Below are 16255 nucleotides of genomic sequence, written 5' to 3' on the forward strand. Positions count from 1 at the left end.
TCGGCTTCCCCGCCACACTTCGCAAGGCTGCCAGGGCTTGGTACTCCGGTCTTCGATCGGGCAGTATCCATTCCTTCGCGCAGCTCGAGCACTCGTTCGTGGCCCATTTCAGCACCAGCCGAAAGCCGCCGCGAACGTCGGATAGCCTTTTCTCCCTCAAGCAGGGGGAAAACGAGACGCTCCGACACTTCGTGGCGCGATTCAACGCGGCCACGCTCGAGGTCCGGGACCTCAACGAAGACATGGCAGTTTCAGCCATGAAGCGGGGCCTGAGGTCGTCCCGATTTACTTATTCTCTGGACAAGACCCTCCCCCGAACATACGCCGAGCTACTGGAGCGCGCATACAAGTATATGCGCGCGGACGAAGGAGCGTCCGACCGACGCTTGGTCGAGCCCAGGGGTCCGAAGGAGAAGCGAAGAAAAGGTCGAGAGCCCGCCGAACCAAGCAGGCCCCCGGCCGATAGTCGGCTTTCTCCACCCTGACAGATCCAAAAATCACCCCACCAACAGACTCCGAGGTCGGTGCGTCCCAGGTATGACTCCTACACTCCTCTCTCCGCTCCCCGTGCGCAGATCTTGATGGAGATCGAAGGGGAAGAATACCTGCGACGGCCTCCGCCTCTGAAGGCAAAGGGCCTCGACCATCGGAAGTACTGCCGGTTCCATCGGAGCCACGGCCACGACACCGAGCAATGCATCCAGTTGAAGGATGAGATCGAAAATCTCATCCGTCGGGGGTATCTCGGCAAATTTCGAAAGGGTCCGCCGACCCGACCGACTGCCGATCGACGACCCCAGCCGACTGAAGAGGCACCGACTAACCCGCCGACGGCTGGAGTCATCAACATGATCTCCAAGCGACTGGGATCGGGGACGTCTACAGGGGGGGAGCCGACGAAAAAGCCGCGTCCGGACGACGTGATTACCTTCTCAGAAGACGACGTTCGGGGCATCCAGACTCCCCACGACGACGCTGTTGTTGTGTCGGCGACAATAGCCAATTATGATGTAAAACGAATTTTTGTTGATAATGGAAGTTCGACAAATGTTTTGTTTTACTCGACCTTCTCCCGAATGCGACTACCGACTGATCGACTTAGTGGGGTCTCCACGCCCTTGATCGGCTTTGCCGGAGACACCGTCATGACAGAAGGAGAAATCACCCTGTCCGTGACGGTCGGTACCGAACCACAGCAAAGCACAGTCTCCCTCATTTTCACGGTCGTCCAAGTTCCTTCGGCCTACAATGCCATACTCGGGCGACCCGGACTGAACGCCCTCAGGGCGATCGTCTCGACGTACCATCTCCTTGTTCGATTCCCGACCAAAAATGGAGTCGGGGAGATGCGCGGAGATCAACAGCTCGCCCGACGATGCTTCCAAATCTCTGCCCAAAGCGACGAGACAAAGGATCCCCTGACAATCGACAAACTGGATCAACGGGAGGAGGAAGAGCGGGGTTCGCCGGCCGAGCAGCTCGAGGCGATCCCGGTAGGAGAAAATCCCGACAGAAAAGTTTGGGTCGGGTCTCAATTGCCCGACACCGAACGACACCGACTGGCGGAGTTGCTGACGGCCAACGACGACATATTCGCATGGTCGGCAGCAGATATGTCGGGCATCCCTCCAGAAACAATTACTCACCGACTCAACATCGACCCGACGATGAAGCCGGTGAGGCAGAAGAAAAGGTCCTTCGCCCCAGAAAGGCAGAAGGCCATTGACGAAGAAGTGGACAAGCTGCTCGAAGCAGGCTTCATTCGGGAATCCACGTATCCCGATTGGCTCGCCAATGTCGTCATGGTCAAGAAAGCCAACGGGAAATGGAGGATCTGCATCGACTATACCGACCTCAACCGAGCATGCCCGAAGGATAGCTTTCCACTCCCGAAGATCGACCAGCTGGTGGATGCGACGTCCGGATTTCGACTTCTCAGCTTCATGGACGCCTTCGCCGGGTACAATCAGATCCGGATGGTGCCTGAAGACGAGGAGCACACCGCGTTCGTGACCCCCAAGGGCCTCTACTGTTATCGGGTGATGCCCTTTGGATTGAAGAATGCCGGCGCCACCTACCAGCGACTCGTCAATAAGGTCTTCAAAGACCAGATCGGGCGCAACATGGAGGTATACGTGGACGACATGCTGGTAAAGAGCACGCAGATCCCGGACCATGTTCAGGATCTCGAGGAGACCTTCCGCACCCTTCGACGACACCGAATGAAGCTCAACCCGACCAAATGCGCCTTCGGGGTGACCTCGGGGAAGTTCCTCGGATTCCTCGTTTCTCAGAGAGGGATCGAGGCCAACCCTGAGAAGATAAAGGCGATCCTCGACATGCGTCATCCGAACACCAAGAAGGAGGTCCAACAACTGAACGGAAGAATCGTCGCTCTTAGCCGATTCATTTCCCGATCAGCTGAAAGGTGCCTCCCGTTCTTCAAGACCCTACGCCAGGCGAACGGTTTCTCTTGGTCGGGTGAGTGCAAACAGGCCTTTGAAGACCTGAAAAAGTACCTGGCTTCCCCACCGCTGCTCGTAAAGCCGCAGGTCGGGGAGACCTTGTATCTCTACTTGGCCACATCTTCTGAGGCGATCAGTTCGGTGCTCGTTCGGGAAAACGAGTGCCGAACCCATCAGCCCATCTACTACACCAGCAAAGTGCTCCACGGCGCCGAAGCCAGATACTCGGAGACGGAAAAGATGGTTTTCGCCCTGACCGTCTCCGCGCAGCGGCTCCGACCATACTTCCAGGCCCACGCCATCGTGGTACTCACCAACCAGCCCCTGAGGGCCGTACTGCGCCGACCCGACACATCCGGATGACTCGCTAAGTGGGCAATGAAGCTTAGCGAGTTCGACATTCAGTACCGACCGAGGCCTGCCTTGAAGGCTCAGGTCTTGGCCGACTTCATCGCTGAATGCCCGACGACCGACCGAAGGTCGGGAGCTGAAGGCCCGGGACGAGATTCGGTCTGTGAGCCAGACCCGATCTCCACCTGGGTACTTCACCTCGACGGAGCCTCCAACGCTCAGGGAAGCGGGGCCGGGCTCCTGCTCACGAACTCGGATGGGGTAGTCACCGAATACGCCCTCCGGTTCGACTTCAAGGCCTCCAACAATCAAGCCGAATACGAGGCACTCCTCGCCGGCTTGAGGATGGCGAAGGAACTGGGCGTCGACAGCCTCCGGGCATTCTCCGACTCTCAGCTGATCGTGGGGCAGGTCAAGGGCGACTTCGAGGCGCGAGATCCGACCATGATCAAGTATCTTCAGAAGGTAAAGGATCTCGTGGCCCGCTTCGGGCATTTCGAGATCTCCCACATCCCCAGGACGGAGAACGCCCATGCCGACGCTCTCTCCAGATTGGCAACGTCGGCCTATGATTCTTTGGGTCGGACGTTTGTCGAAAACCTCCAACAGCCGAGCATCGATCAGGTCGAAGAAGTACAGCAGCTAACGTCTGAACCAAGTTGGATGGACCCGATCGTCCGGTACTTGTCCGACGGGACCAGTCCCGAAGATCCCGCGGAGGCCAAGCGACTCCGATGGTCGGCGTCGCAATATGTGATCATGGACGGCCGACTCTACAAGAGGTCGTTCTCCCTCCCTCTGCTCAGGTGCTTGGGACCGACCGACGCTGACTACGCCCTCCGAGAGGTTCACGAAGGAATTTGTGAGAATCACTTGGGGGGCAAGTCCTTAGCCTTCAAGGTCTTACGACAGGGCTACTACTGGCCGACCATGAAGAAGGATGCGGCCGAGTTGGTCCGAAGGTGTGAGCCATGTCAGAAGTATGCCAATATTCAGCACCAACCGGCCAGCCAAATCACTCCCATTGTCGCTCCATGGCCCTTCGCTCAGTGGGGAGTCGATATTCTCGGCCCCTTCCCACCGGCGTCGGGCCAAAGGAAGTTCATCGTTGTCGCCACCGACTACTTCACGAAGTGGGTCGAGGCCGAGCCCTTGGCGCAGATCACCGAGCGTAAGATGGAGGACTTCGTCCAAAAGTCCATCATCTTCAGGTTCGGATTGCCGCACACCATCATCACCGACAACGGACGGCAATTCGACAACCAAGACTTCAAGGACTTCTGCGCCCGGTTCCACATTCGTCATCGACTAACTTCAGTCGGGCACCCACAATCCAACGGCGAGGTTGAGGTGACGAACCGAACCCTGCTACATGGACTCAAGACCCGACTGAACGAAGCCAAAGGCCTCTGGGTCGACGAGCTGGGCTCCGTCTTGTGGGCTTACCGAACGACCCCCCGCGTCCCAACCGGAGAGTCGCCGTTCAGTTTGGCCTACGGGACAGAAGCCATGGTCCCGCTCGAGATTGGCCTGCCATCTTCAAGGGTCGAGCAGTACCGCGAGCCGGACAACTCCGAAAGCCGGAGAGCTGACCTAGATCTTCTCCCCGAACTGTGAGATGAGGCTCAAATCCGAATGGCCTCATACCGACAGAGGGTCGCCCGGTACTACAACGCCAAGGTCAGACCAAAGCTCTTCAAACCTGGCGACCTAGTCCTGAGGAAGGCGGTGGTGTCGAAGCCCTTGGACCAAGGGAAGTTGGCTCCCAACTGGGAAGGACCCTACAAGGTTGCTGACACCTTCGGGCCGAGAGCCTATCGGCTGGAAACCCTTGAGGGAAAAACCATTCCCCGGACTTGGAACGCCGACAACTTGAAGCTGTATTACCCGTGAATTCTGTAATTCAATCGTTGGAATACAAGTTCAGTTTGAAAAATCGGAGTTCTAACCCTTCGACTGCTAATCGGCGCTCAGCCCCGACGCATCGACGCGGACCTGGCACCGACGACACATCGGCCCCTTACACGGACCGATGCATCTACGATGACGGGAGTTCATACTCCTTCTACGGTCGAATTTTCGGGCAGAATCCATCGGCCGACTGGCCGATCGGGCCCCGACCGAAGAAAGGCTAAAAGCCCACGCGGCTATTGCCGCGACTTCCGACCAGGCTACGGCCGGTCGAGGGATATTCGGCTTACCACCGTCTATCACATGATGCGACCTTAGTCGCACCCACTACTCGCCGACCGACCTACGGCCGGCTGAACGACACTCGGCTTGCCACCGTCTGTCAAAGGACATGAAACCCGATGCAAGAGCATGGGGACCCGACTTACTATCATGCCCCCGACACTGCGCCGGACGATGATCGACTAAGTGCATCTACGGAGGTCCGGTTGCCGATCCTTTACCAGGTTCGGTCGGCACCCGACTTAACAGATGCGCCCGAACGGCAACTACAATTATTGGAAACCGACCTAAAGTCGGGACACAAGCTACTTCGGAGCTGTGCAAGCCGGTTAAGTCCTACCGACTTACCCGAGTTGGCGACTTCTCTAAGTTGGTGACTAGGGTTCGACATTACAGCGATAAGAAACATTACAAACAAGAAGGAAAAGAGAAGACAATTTCATTCATTGATCAAAAGAAATTACAAAGTCGGGCCGAAGCCCGAGTACATGTATTTTCAAGAAGAGACAAAAGGAAGACGGTCGGCCGGACCGATCATTCGTCCTGGTTAATCTCTTCGACCGACGGAGGATCGGGAAGGATCGACGTCTCGACCGTGAGCGGCGCTGGGTCAACGGCAGAAGGATGTCCTTCAGTCGGCAAGGGACCTTCGGTCGGCTCCTGCTCCGGGACGGCTTCCTCCGCTGGGATGATGCCTCCCGACATATGGTCGGCCTCCTCTTCGGTTCCCTCCTCTTCGGCGAGTAGCGGGGCGACTCGGCTGACGTCCACCTCCGGGTACAAGGCATGGACGGCATCCCGACCGTCCTCAAACCCGACCCGGTAGGAGGCGAAGCCCGACTCGAGCATCTCCTCCTTGTACCGGTCGGAGGCCCGGAAGTCCTCAACCGCACGATCGGCCGACTCCCTCGCCGACCGTACCTCGTCCTCAGTATGGGCCAGCTCCTCCCTCGCCAACTCCGCCTCGGCCCTGGCAATTTCGGCGTCGATTTGGGCGATGGACAAATCCTCTTCGGTTTCCGCGAGCTTCCCCAGGCTGGCCCGAAGTTGCTCGCGTTCCCCTTGGAGTTCGGAGGTGGCACCGTCCCGTTCGCGTCGAAGACGACGCACGACCCGACCTTTGTGCTTGGCCTCCTTCTTGGCCGACTTCAGTTCGGCCATAAGCCGGGAGACCTCGTCCGTCAACTTGGCCTCCCGGTCGACCGACTCCTGCAGTTGGTCGACCAGCATCGTTCTTTCGGCCTCGGCCGCCGCCGACCTTTCCTTAAAGGCTGCCCGAACGTCGCCGAACCTTCGGTATCCGGCCTCCAACTCGGACATGGTGAAGATCAACTGTCGACGGAAAAAAGCTTTGTCAGAATTATGCGGCAAGCGAAAATTCTTCTAAGAAAAAAGGTGACGCGAAGCTTACCTCCACCATCGACGGGTAGAACCGCGACAGCATTTCGGTCACCTGCCGAGACCGCAACGACTGAACGTCGGTAGGGAGGAGGATCCCCTGGCACAACCTCCTCGCAAGGTTGTGGTCGGCCAAGGCCGACGCACCCTCAGGGTAGTATGCGCTGGGGGGCATTGATCTCTCCTCCTCCGAGGGCTCCATCGGGGCTTTCCCCCGATCAGCTGCCCCGACCGACGGGGCTGGCAGCGATGGGACGCTGGAGTTCGACCCGGCGCCCCCCGTTGCGCCAGCGGACGCCTCCGGACGATGTTCGGCTTCCCGAACGACATCCGGCTCCACCCGCGGCGGCGAAACCGTCGACACTCCTTCGGCCACTTCCTCGGTCGGCCTCTCCTCGACTCGGACGGTCGGAGCCGCGAGGGCTATGATCGGCTCCGACCCCTCGGTCGCCGACGCTTCCACGGTCGGCGGGACTGGGGCTGGTCTCTTGGAAGGGCGCGAAGGGCCCGCCCCCGGCGCTGGCCTCTTCCTCGCGGCGGCAAATTGGCGAATTTCGGCATCGGTCGGCCTCATCCTCGGCGGTGTCCCTGCAAAACCGACCAGTGTCAAAGGCCGGACCAGAACTACCCTAAAGCCGAACAAAAAGAAAAGCTAGGAGATCGGGCGATACCTATTCGGGGGACCAGACTCAGGCCGGCATCATAGAGAGCTTGCTCGGTAACAAGCTCCCTCTGCTTCGGGACCGACATGTCTTTGAGTCGGTGGAAGTCCTCCCGGTCGTCCACGTCGACCCGACTGTTGTCGTTGGCCTCAGTTCGGGGTACACCCCAGCGAGAAGGAAAGCCCCAAGAGGAGGAAGAGGAAACAAAGAAAAACTGGTTCTTCCATCCATGAATGGACGACGGAAGACCGGTTATGAAGGCAAGACCCTTCCGGGGGTTGAAGAGCCACCACCCTCGGGCTTTAGGGTGGGGTCGGAGCACAAAGAAGGCCCGGAAGAGGGAAACGCGAGGGTTGGTCGGCAAGAGCTGACACAACAGCGCGAAAGAAATGATTAGCCGGACAGAGTTCGGCGCTAGTTGCGCCGGACAGAGTCCGTAGTAATCAAGCAGATTCCGGACGAACTCCGGAATCGGAAGTCGAAGACCCGCACGAAGGTCCTCAACATACAGCGCCAGGTCGCCAGGCGGAGGGTTGTTGACCCGACCGCCGGCCCCTGGGGCGGAGAGCCGAAACTGCTCCGGGATGCGATAGTGCTCCCGAAGCTGATCGACGTTCGGCCCCGAAAGCGAGGAGGCCTCATCTTCCGGAGCCGATCGGGTGTCGTCGGTCGGGTTCCCCGACCGAGCTCCCTGAGTCGGTTTCCTGGTCATTGTGCAGGGACCGAAAGAAGAGAAAGAAGAGAAGAAAGGAAGAAGGGGAAGGAGGACCACGAACCCGATGGACCCTCTGGAAGTAGAGAAGAGCTCTGCCCGCGACGACCGAGAAATCGCCCGGACAGAGTTTCCCCAGCAAATGGCAAATGTGGGTCAGGGTCCGGGAGGTCCTATATATATAGGGCCGACCGACGGCCGAGATGCTCCCGCGCCGACCAAAGTCCTCCAGATGCGCGACGCGTGGCGCCCGTCGGTTGGCTGAGGATTCGGCACGCTTCGTCCCGGTACGCCCGCACCGCCCTCATTAAATGCCGGAGCGGACGCCGGCCAACCACCCTGACACGCGGCGCGCGGGGGTTGGCTCCGCTGTCGGCCGCCCGCGTCGGTCTGCGTCCCCGATGGGACGCCTCACCCGCGATCGGCGCCGAATATCCGATCGACTGACACCGTATCGTCCGGCGCCCGATCTTCTGACACCTGACGCCGGCGCGACTTCTGGCATCGACTAGACGTTCGGATCACTTGGGATTCGTGAGATGTCTGACAACGGATCAGTCGGCGGTACGGTCGGATCTGCACATGCGACAAATCCACTCCCAGTCGCCCGGTCTTGCTACCCGAATGAAGGCATCGGCCAGCTCTCCACCCGACTTAGGAGTGGAGGGGGGCAACTGTTGGGGGATACCCACCGACCGACCAACTATCGGAGGGACCGACCGGCTGGCGGCTCGACCGACCGGCCGACTATCGGAGGTCCGACCGGCTGGCGGCCCGACTGACCGGCCGACTATCGAAGGTCCGACCGGCTGGCGGCCCGACCGACCGACCGACTATCGGAGGGCCCGACCGGCTGGCGGCCCGACCGACCGACCGACTATCGGAGGGCCCGACCGGCTGGCAGCCCGACCGACTAACCAACGGCCCGACGGACGACTCTGACTGGCCGATAGTAAGTCGGGCGACAGGCCGACGGACGCCATTAGCGGCTAACTGAGGCCATTCCACGGTCCATTCCCGACCGACTAAACCCAGAGGCCCGGTAGCCGACCCACATGAAGCTCGCCGACCGACGGAGGAGTCCGGCGCCACTCTGCTGGCCACCGACCTTGGGTCGGCCGACTCCACCAACCACCGTACGGCCGCCAGACGTTGTCAGCTCTGACACGGACATGCGGCACAGTTACCTAGGGGCATTGTCCCGCCGAGAGCCGGGTCAACCCTGGTGATTAGACGGCTATACGGCGACATGACGTTTTCACGGCGGCTCTGACAGCCTACAGTGAGTTGACAGTTCCTCACTTGTCCGCGCCATTAATGATGGCGCCATACCGCGCTCCACTATATATACCGGGGAAGGCAACAGTGCAAGAGATGGATCCGCTCCGTCTCTCCCAAAAACGCAGGCTCGCTCCTCTCTCTCTCTCTCTCTCTCGAGCTCTCCGTCTATATTTCACTGTTGCCCAGTCACCTCTCTGACTTGACCGTCGGAGGGTCCCCGTCGGAGCCGCCTCCGGTCAGTGCGGACTTCCTTTTGCAGGTGCACGCTTCCCGGCGATCGGGCGACGAGGCGATTGGCCGCAACAGATCTAAATATATGTGCATCATGAACTTCAACGACTATTTCATGACCCAGGCAGGAGACGGCCAGTCGGCCAAGAAGGCAAACGATGGTAAGTCAAACGGTCAACATTTCCGATGACCCTTGCTATAAATCCTTTCATTTCCTATTCTATGTGAACATAGTCAACGTTATGTATTTTTCCCATCCATTTGTTTGGTGGAACTAAGGTGACGATTCAAAATTGAAATAATAAAATAAACTACATCAGAAGAATTTTTGTTTGCTGCTATGTGACTTGTTGATTCAACTTGTGCAAGAGACCACCATTCATCCTTTGAAATAATTGTTAAAGAATAAAATCATTACCTATTCAGTCTTCTTAAATAAAACATATATATAAAGAAATTAATATAGCTGGAGATTGGAAGGCAGTATATATTGCTAATTATATGGGATCTATCTGTGAGAGATATTTGTTCTTAATCATTCAACATTTTATTTACATATGCTCATAAATATATTTATTCTAAAATAATTTAAAATTTTTGGTTTTAAGGAAAAAACCCATCACCATCCTACTCTTATGCGCTAGAATACAAGCTATGAACAAAGTTGGAGCCATGAAAACCGGCCAATTTCGTGTCCCAAAAAGTTTCACGCTCGATCACCGTCACGCTTATTGCCAAACGGCCTTCCCAACTTCCCAGGACTGTCCGGCGACATAAGCATGTCGACCGCCGGTCCTCCGCCTCGCGCGCCGGTCTGCTGCACCACCAACACCGACGCCGTGGCCTCGAAATCCGCCGACGCCAGTAGGTCCCCGATGGGACCCAGCTCCGGGAACTCGCTCCACTCGTTCATTCCCTCGGTCAGCGGCGACTCCAGCCCATGCCCCATCCCCACCACGAAGAGGTCGCGGCCCCTCTCATCCACCCGTTTCATCGCTGCCATTGTCTCCTCCGCGTTGGTCGCCACCACCTCCTCGTACTCCACCATGTCCCCGCCCCACCTCGCCCGGAACTCTCTTAGGCGCTCCTCGTCCAGCTGCCGCTCCCTGTCCTCCTCGCTCATTATCGTCAGCACCTTCTCCGCCCTCGGCGACCTTCTCCCAGCCGCCCTCTCGTGGTGGTTCTGCTGCTGCCGGCTACTCCCATCCCCGTAGACGAAGCGGACCACCGTGAGGTTGATCCTCGGGTGTCCCACCATGCGCGCCGCGAACGCCAGCGCCTCCCGGTCGTCGGGCCCACCGAAGAAAAGCACTGCCACCCGGTACCTGGACTCGCGGTGGCCGCTGGCGCCGAGGCCCCGGTCGACGAGGATGCCAATCGAGCACGGGGCGCCCGTGAGGATGGCCTCGTTCACCCCACGGATCGCCCGGTGGTCGACCTCCATGCCGCCGTCGACGGTCTGGTGCATGTGGAAGGGGAGAACGATGAAGGCGGCGTGGCGGTCCTCGCCGACGGCGAAGACGTCCTCGTGCATGGTGGCGTAGGGAGAGAAGGCAGTGAGGCACTGGGCGGTGACGCCGCCGGCGCGCTGCTCGTAGCTCACGAAGGCGTGGGTGATGGCGTCGGACTGGGCCTGGATGCGGCCGAGGGAGGGGATGTGCTGCTGGTGGTGGTGGTCCTTGGCGGCGGCGGTGGGGGCAGCGGAGTTGACGACGAGCAAGGCGGCGGTGCGGCCAGTGAGCTCAACGAGGTGGAGGGCGCACACAAAGATTGGGGAGCTCTTGGTGGGGTGGGAGATATCGAGGAGAGAGATGAGGGCAGGGACCTGGCGGGGGGTGTGAACGCAAGCAAGGATGCGGAGCTCCGAGTCCGGGTTGGACCACCAGATGGTCCGCCGCTTGTAGGACACCAGCCGCCGCACCGGCTTCACCACCTTCGTCATCAGCGGGCTCACCGCCACCGTCACCAACACCGACATCAACACCAGTATGGTGTAGGTCTGGTCCTCGATGATCTAATAGTCCATAAGATGGGAACAGAGGAGATGATAAGAATTTGGTTTCAGCTCTCAAATGGAATGTACATGGTTTTTCTGAATAAATAAAGAGGCAGTATCATCATCTCTCTTTTCATCAAAAAAAAAAAAAAAGAATTTGGTTTCGGACCAGAATGACATGGGAAATGGAAAGAAATTTTCCACAAAATCTCGGCTGAAGAATGACCATATTGACCGTCTAACTTAACCTTGCTCGACTCTCAATTGCTCATTTTTCTTATTAGAACTTAGAATACAATTTAATTTTGTGGTGAAAAAGAGCACGTACCATTTATTTAGCATTAGCATTTTGGACGAATAATGTATCTAAAGCATGGAAGGATAGGAGAGATGCATGGGGGTAAAAGAAAGGATTAGCGTCCAGGAATTTTGAGGGCTGTAATGGACTTGAGTCCATGGTTTTTTCCTTTCTTAAAAATCTAAAGAAATTTTCAAAATAGAATCAAAACTGGGATGGAATTGAAATGAGAAATTTCTTATATTAATAAGAAGAAGATTATTGTTTACATTAGCTTTATCTATTCCAGATTAATAAACTATAGTTTGATAATTTTGTTCTATCTGCAGTTGTAAAATATTTTATATTTGAAAATATATGATAGTTGATACCATCCGAGAAGAAATTGGATAATTTGGACACTTATTTCTTCTTGCCAAATTATAACTTTTGACGAAGAAGAAATCCATAATATTAATTGATTAGAGAGTAATAGGTGTCGAAACAAAATTTTCAATTTTATTGTCAGAAAAAAAATATTCAATTTGGTCTAAATTTGATTTTCTATAATGGGAGGTAAGGATGATTATCGTTTTTCTATCTCAGTTCATACTCTCATGTCCAATAACTTAATTGGTTGTAGAGTTACTTATTTGAATGAGTACTGAGTTTCCAAAAAAGAGATAAAACCGTACGTACCGGGTGGGTTTAGATGTCATTTTTGCTAGTGCAAAATATATACCTAAAAATAATGATAAAAAATAGTGTCATATATTAAATCGATTAACATAAAGTATATCAAAATTTTACTATAGTTTTTATATGTTGTTTATCATAGAAAATAATGATAGTATGTACACCATATCATGTATTTTGTATTCTATATATTATTATTATAATTAATCATGTAACATATTGTGCAATCTTATAAGCTTTATAATAATAAATGTTTATCAATATATATCACATCATCTATCCTGCACAAAAATAAAATCATAATATCATGTAGATGTGTATGCTATTTGTCAATAATATATCAAATGTCTAAGAAGATTGTTAAACGATATATACTAATACAATATGTGACCGTATTTTTATATACAATAAAAAATACAATACATTAGAGATAGATTAGATACTATAATGTACAGATATATCAGTAATCATCACAATTACAATATATTATTTGACTTAACATTAAAAATATATCGTAATATAAGATATACAGGCAATAAGTAATGGGAGAAACGATAGGAGGTATGCTATATACGTACATGGGAATCCTTGGCGATGTCAAGGAGGACCAGCTCGGTGACCCCCTTGCAGTTCGCGAGCAGTCCCACGGTCACGCCATCATGGAGAGGCATCTTATAGAAAGCGGCCACGAGTACACTGGCCGCCACCTTGGACGCCACCGAGGCGAACACCATGAGCACCAACAACGCCACCCCCTGCCAACTCTGAATGCGGGACAAGTCCGTCCTGATCCCGCTAAGCACCAAGAAGAGCGGCATCATCAGCCCCATCACCAAGTCTTCCACCTTGTCCGCGATGGCCTCCCCGAACTGCCCGTTGGGCACCATCAGACCCAGCAGGAAGGCCCCGTAGATGGCGTGCATCCCGATGGCGTCCGCCGTGAACGCCGCCGCCATCACCCCCACCAGGATCCCGCACATGTGCAGCTCGTCCACCTCCTCCCCCTCCGGCGTCTGCCGCGCCAACCACACCACCACCGGCCGCACCAGGCACCGGCACGCCACGTAGAACGCGACCCCCGACACCATCGCGTAGATCGACTTCTCCATCTCCTTGCCTCCTTCCCGCGCGAGCGCCATCGCCGTCGCCAGCACCATCCACGTCACGCTGTTGGTGAGGCTGGCGGACGAGAGAGAGATCCGTCCCACGTCGGAGCCGATCAGCTTCATCTCCGCGAGGATGCGGGCCAGCACCGAGAAGGCGGTCACGATGACCGCGACGCCGAGGAAGGCGAGGAAGGCGCCCTTCTGGGTGCTCTCCCCGAAGAGATGGTGGACCTTGGCGCCCAGCTTCCACGTGATGGCCAGCGGTGGCAGCATGCACGCCGCGGCGAACCCTAACGGTCGGATTTCTCGGGCCCTGAGCGAGTCCACGTCCATCTGGATGCCCGCCACGAAGATGTAGTAGATGAGGCCCAGGTGGGCCACGCCGTCCAGGGTCAGCAGGCTCGACAACGGGAACACGTTCTGGCTGAAACCCGGGATCTGTCCCATCACCGACGAGCTCAACACGAACCCACCCTGCTCCATTAATTGGACGTGAGTTAATTATTTATACCGTGTGCCGAGTCTGTTAATTGGTAAAAAAAAAAAGGGATTTTGGATTTTACCCCCGTCTGTAAAATTTAATGATTTAAGTCAGAAATCCAAAATATAAAGGTACTGATACATGCAATCAGAGATCTAAACCATATATCGTAAAAAAATACCATAAGTTTTGAAATCTCTGGATGATAATATAATAAGTTCTCTGGAATATTACGTAGTTTTAATGAAACAATATTGATTTTTGAAGGACTTCACACATAGACTACTGACATCAATTAAAGACGCGTAATTTTTTCCGATAGAGATGTTTTATTTCTTTCTTCTTCCATAGGAAAATAGTTTGCACCATAGCACAAGATGTAACTTACAAAGAAGGGTCCCATATGGAGCCAATTAAATTACAGCATACAACAGATATATAGATATACAAAGCATTACAATTTTACGCATGAGGTCAACGGGAAACCCAATCAAAACTGCAGCAAGCATTCCATATAAAAAAAAGGAATTGATGTGGTGACAAGACAATGATATTTTAAATATTGTAGTTTATATGGAATAGTTCCGTTTCTTGATTTACAGCTTGAATTATTAAAATTGCTGATGGGTGTAAAATTCTCCCTACAACCGCAAACTATGAATGCACATTAACCACAAAGTATGATGCACATTTGAGTGAAAGAATAAAAATAGAAATTAATATATATTATAAATTATCATTTAAATAATAATGCTATAATTTATTTTGAGAGGAATTTTTTAATTTTTATCATGTTGACTTTGTAAAAGCAACCTATCTTTTTTTTTTTTTTATGTTGTCTTTCTTTTTGAACAATCGAGAAAGATAGGTCATATATTATGAAAAAATGGAAAATGCCTTTTTTTGGTTAAAAAACTCATATACAAGATCTCAGAAAAATAACTTACGATCACAATTTCTACGTGGCCAAATTTTATTTCTAAATTCTTATGTGATCAATCAAAATTCTTGAAAATTCTGAAATTTTCTATACTTCCATATTTGATTTCTAAATTTCTTATATGTTCAATCAGAATCTAGAATTGAGTATGGTGGGGGATTCCTATTTCCTACTTGCGCATATTTGGATTACAATTAATTTCTAGGAATGGTGGAATTATGATATTTGTAAGATGGGAGAATTTTAAATATATTTTCAAGAATCAATCGCTGGTGGTGTATTTTGTTTTCTATAGAGAAAAAAATATTTCGAAAATAACAGACAAATCCAGAAAGAATTTATACTCTTAGATTTCAAAAAACTTATTTTTTTTAACGATGGTAGATACATGGTTAATTAGTAAAAAAGAAGGATTTGGTTGATGCATGCAGTAGGTTAATCAATTACCACGATCTCGGAGATGTAGCGAGGCTGACGAAGTGGGCGGAGGAGGAAGTCGATGGCTCGTGTGGTGGCAATAATAAGCAAGCATTGGAAGAGGAAGAGGGGGAAGGGGAATGTTAAGAAGCTATCTTCAAGCCACACGCCTGTCTTGGTGCTCATAATTGGAGCGTAGCACACGACGGGAACAAGCATCGAGTTGTTTCCTTCATTGGTTTCTACGTACAGGAATGGCGAGCTGCTGTTCTTCCCCGTGTTCGAATCCTCCATTGGCTCTCGTTAAGCTGGAGAAATTGGGGGCAGGTCGGGGGGTCACTTTGTTTGGAGGGGGTGAGAGGGAGAGGAGGGCAAACGCTTGGAGAGAAGGTGATTTTTGGGGTTGGCAAAGGCGAGGAGGATTCTTACCAAAAAAAATTTAAAAAAAAAGCGAAGAGGATTGCGATTCTTTTGCCTGGGAGACCGTGCTCGAGGTCAAATTTGAAGGTGCCGTGTCCTTTGGCGCGCACCGTATATGGCTGTGCATGCCCGCGATTATAGCCCTTCGTTTTTATATAGCTTGATAAGTAGGATACGTAGGTACAAACGATTGTAATAATTTTAGGTGTTAGAAGATAAGAAGATTGGTAAATTTGGTCTAGATAGATGATGATACATAATAAAGAAATTATTTTAATTATATGATCGGAGAAAAAAAAGATATTGTAGAACAGCTTTATATCTCATGTGACCTATAGTAAACTAACAAAGCTTAGAGTTTTAAAGAAAAAGAAAAAAAAAATCTCTTTCATTCAAAAGATACTTTTCACATTTTATAGAAAATAAAAATTTATAGAAAAGGTAGATTTTGAGATTTTTTATGGGATAGAAATTGATGATTTTTTTTTTCAAAAATATCTTTTTAAGATTCATAACTGAAATTATACAAAATATCAATAGATGGTTAAGATAAAATATTGAATAGTGATATATACCAAGATCTCTATTTTCTCCTCTTTATAAAATTAATATAATATAATATTAATATT

The 16255-nt window shown here is 52.4% G+C and overlaps 1 protein-coding gene across 1 annotated transcript; it reads right to left on the bottom strand.

Annotated features, from left to right (window-relative positions):
* Positions 1–9811: 9811 nt before the first annotated feature.
* Positions 9812–15606, bottom strand: LOC105052415 (cation/H(+) antiporter 15-like). The gene is made up of 3 exons (XM_010933212.4): positions 15237–15606; positions 12841–13842; positions 9812–11307 (listed from the first exon to the last, which is right to left on the bottom strand). Exons 1-3 carry the CDS (start codon positions 15498–15500, stop codon positions 10000–10002), a joined length of 2574 nt encoding a protein of 857 aa, XP_010931514.1. The 5' UTR covers positions 15501–15606; the 3' UTR covers positions 9812–9999.
* Between the last annotated feature and the right edge of the window lie 649 nt (positions 15607–16255).

Source organism: Elaeis guineensis, chromosome 10 (genome assembly GCF_000442705.2).
Source record: "Elaeis guineensis isolate ETL-2024a chromosome 10, EG11, whole genome shotgun sequence".
Taxonomy (NCBI): Eukaryota; Viridiplantae; Streptophyta; class Magnoliopsida; order Arecales; family Arecaceae; genus Elaeis; species Elaeis guineensis.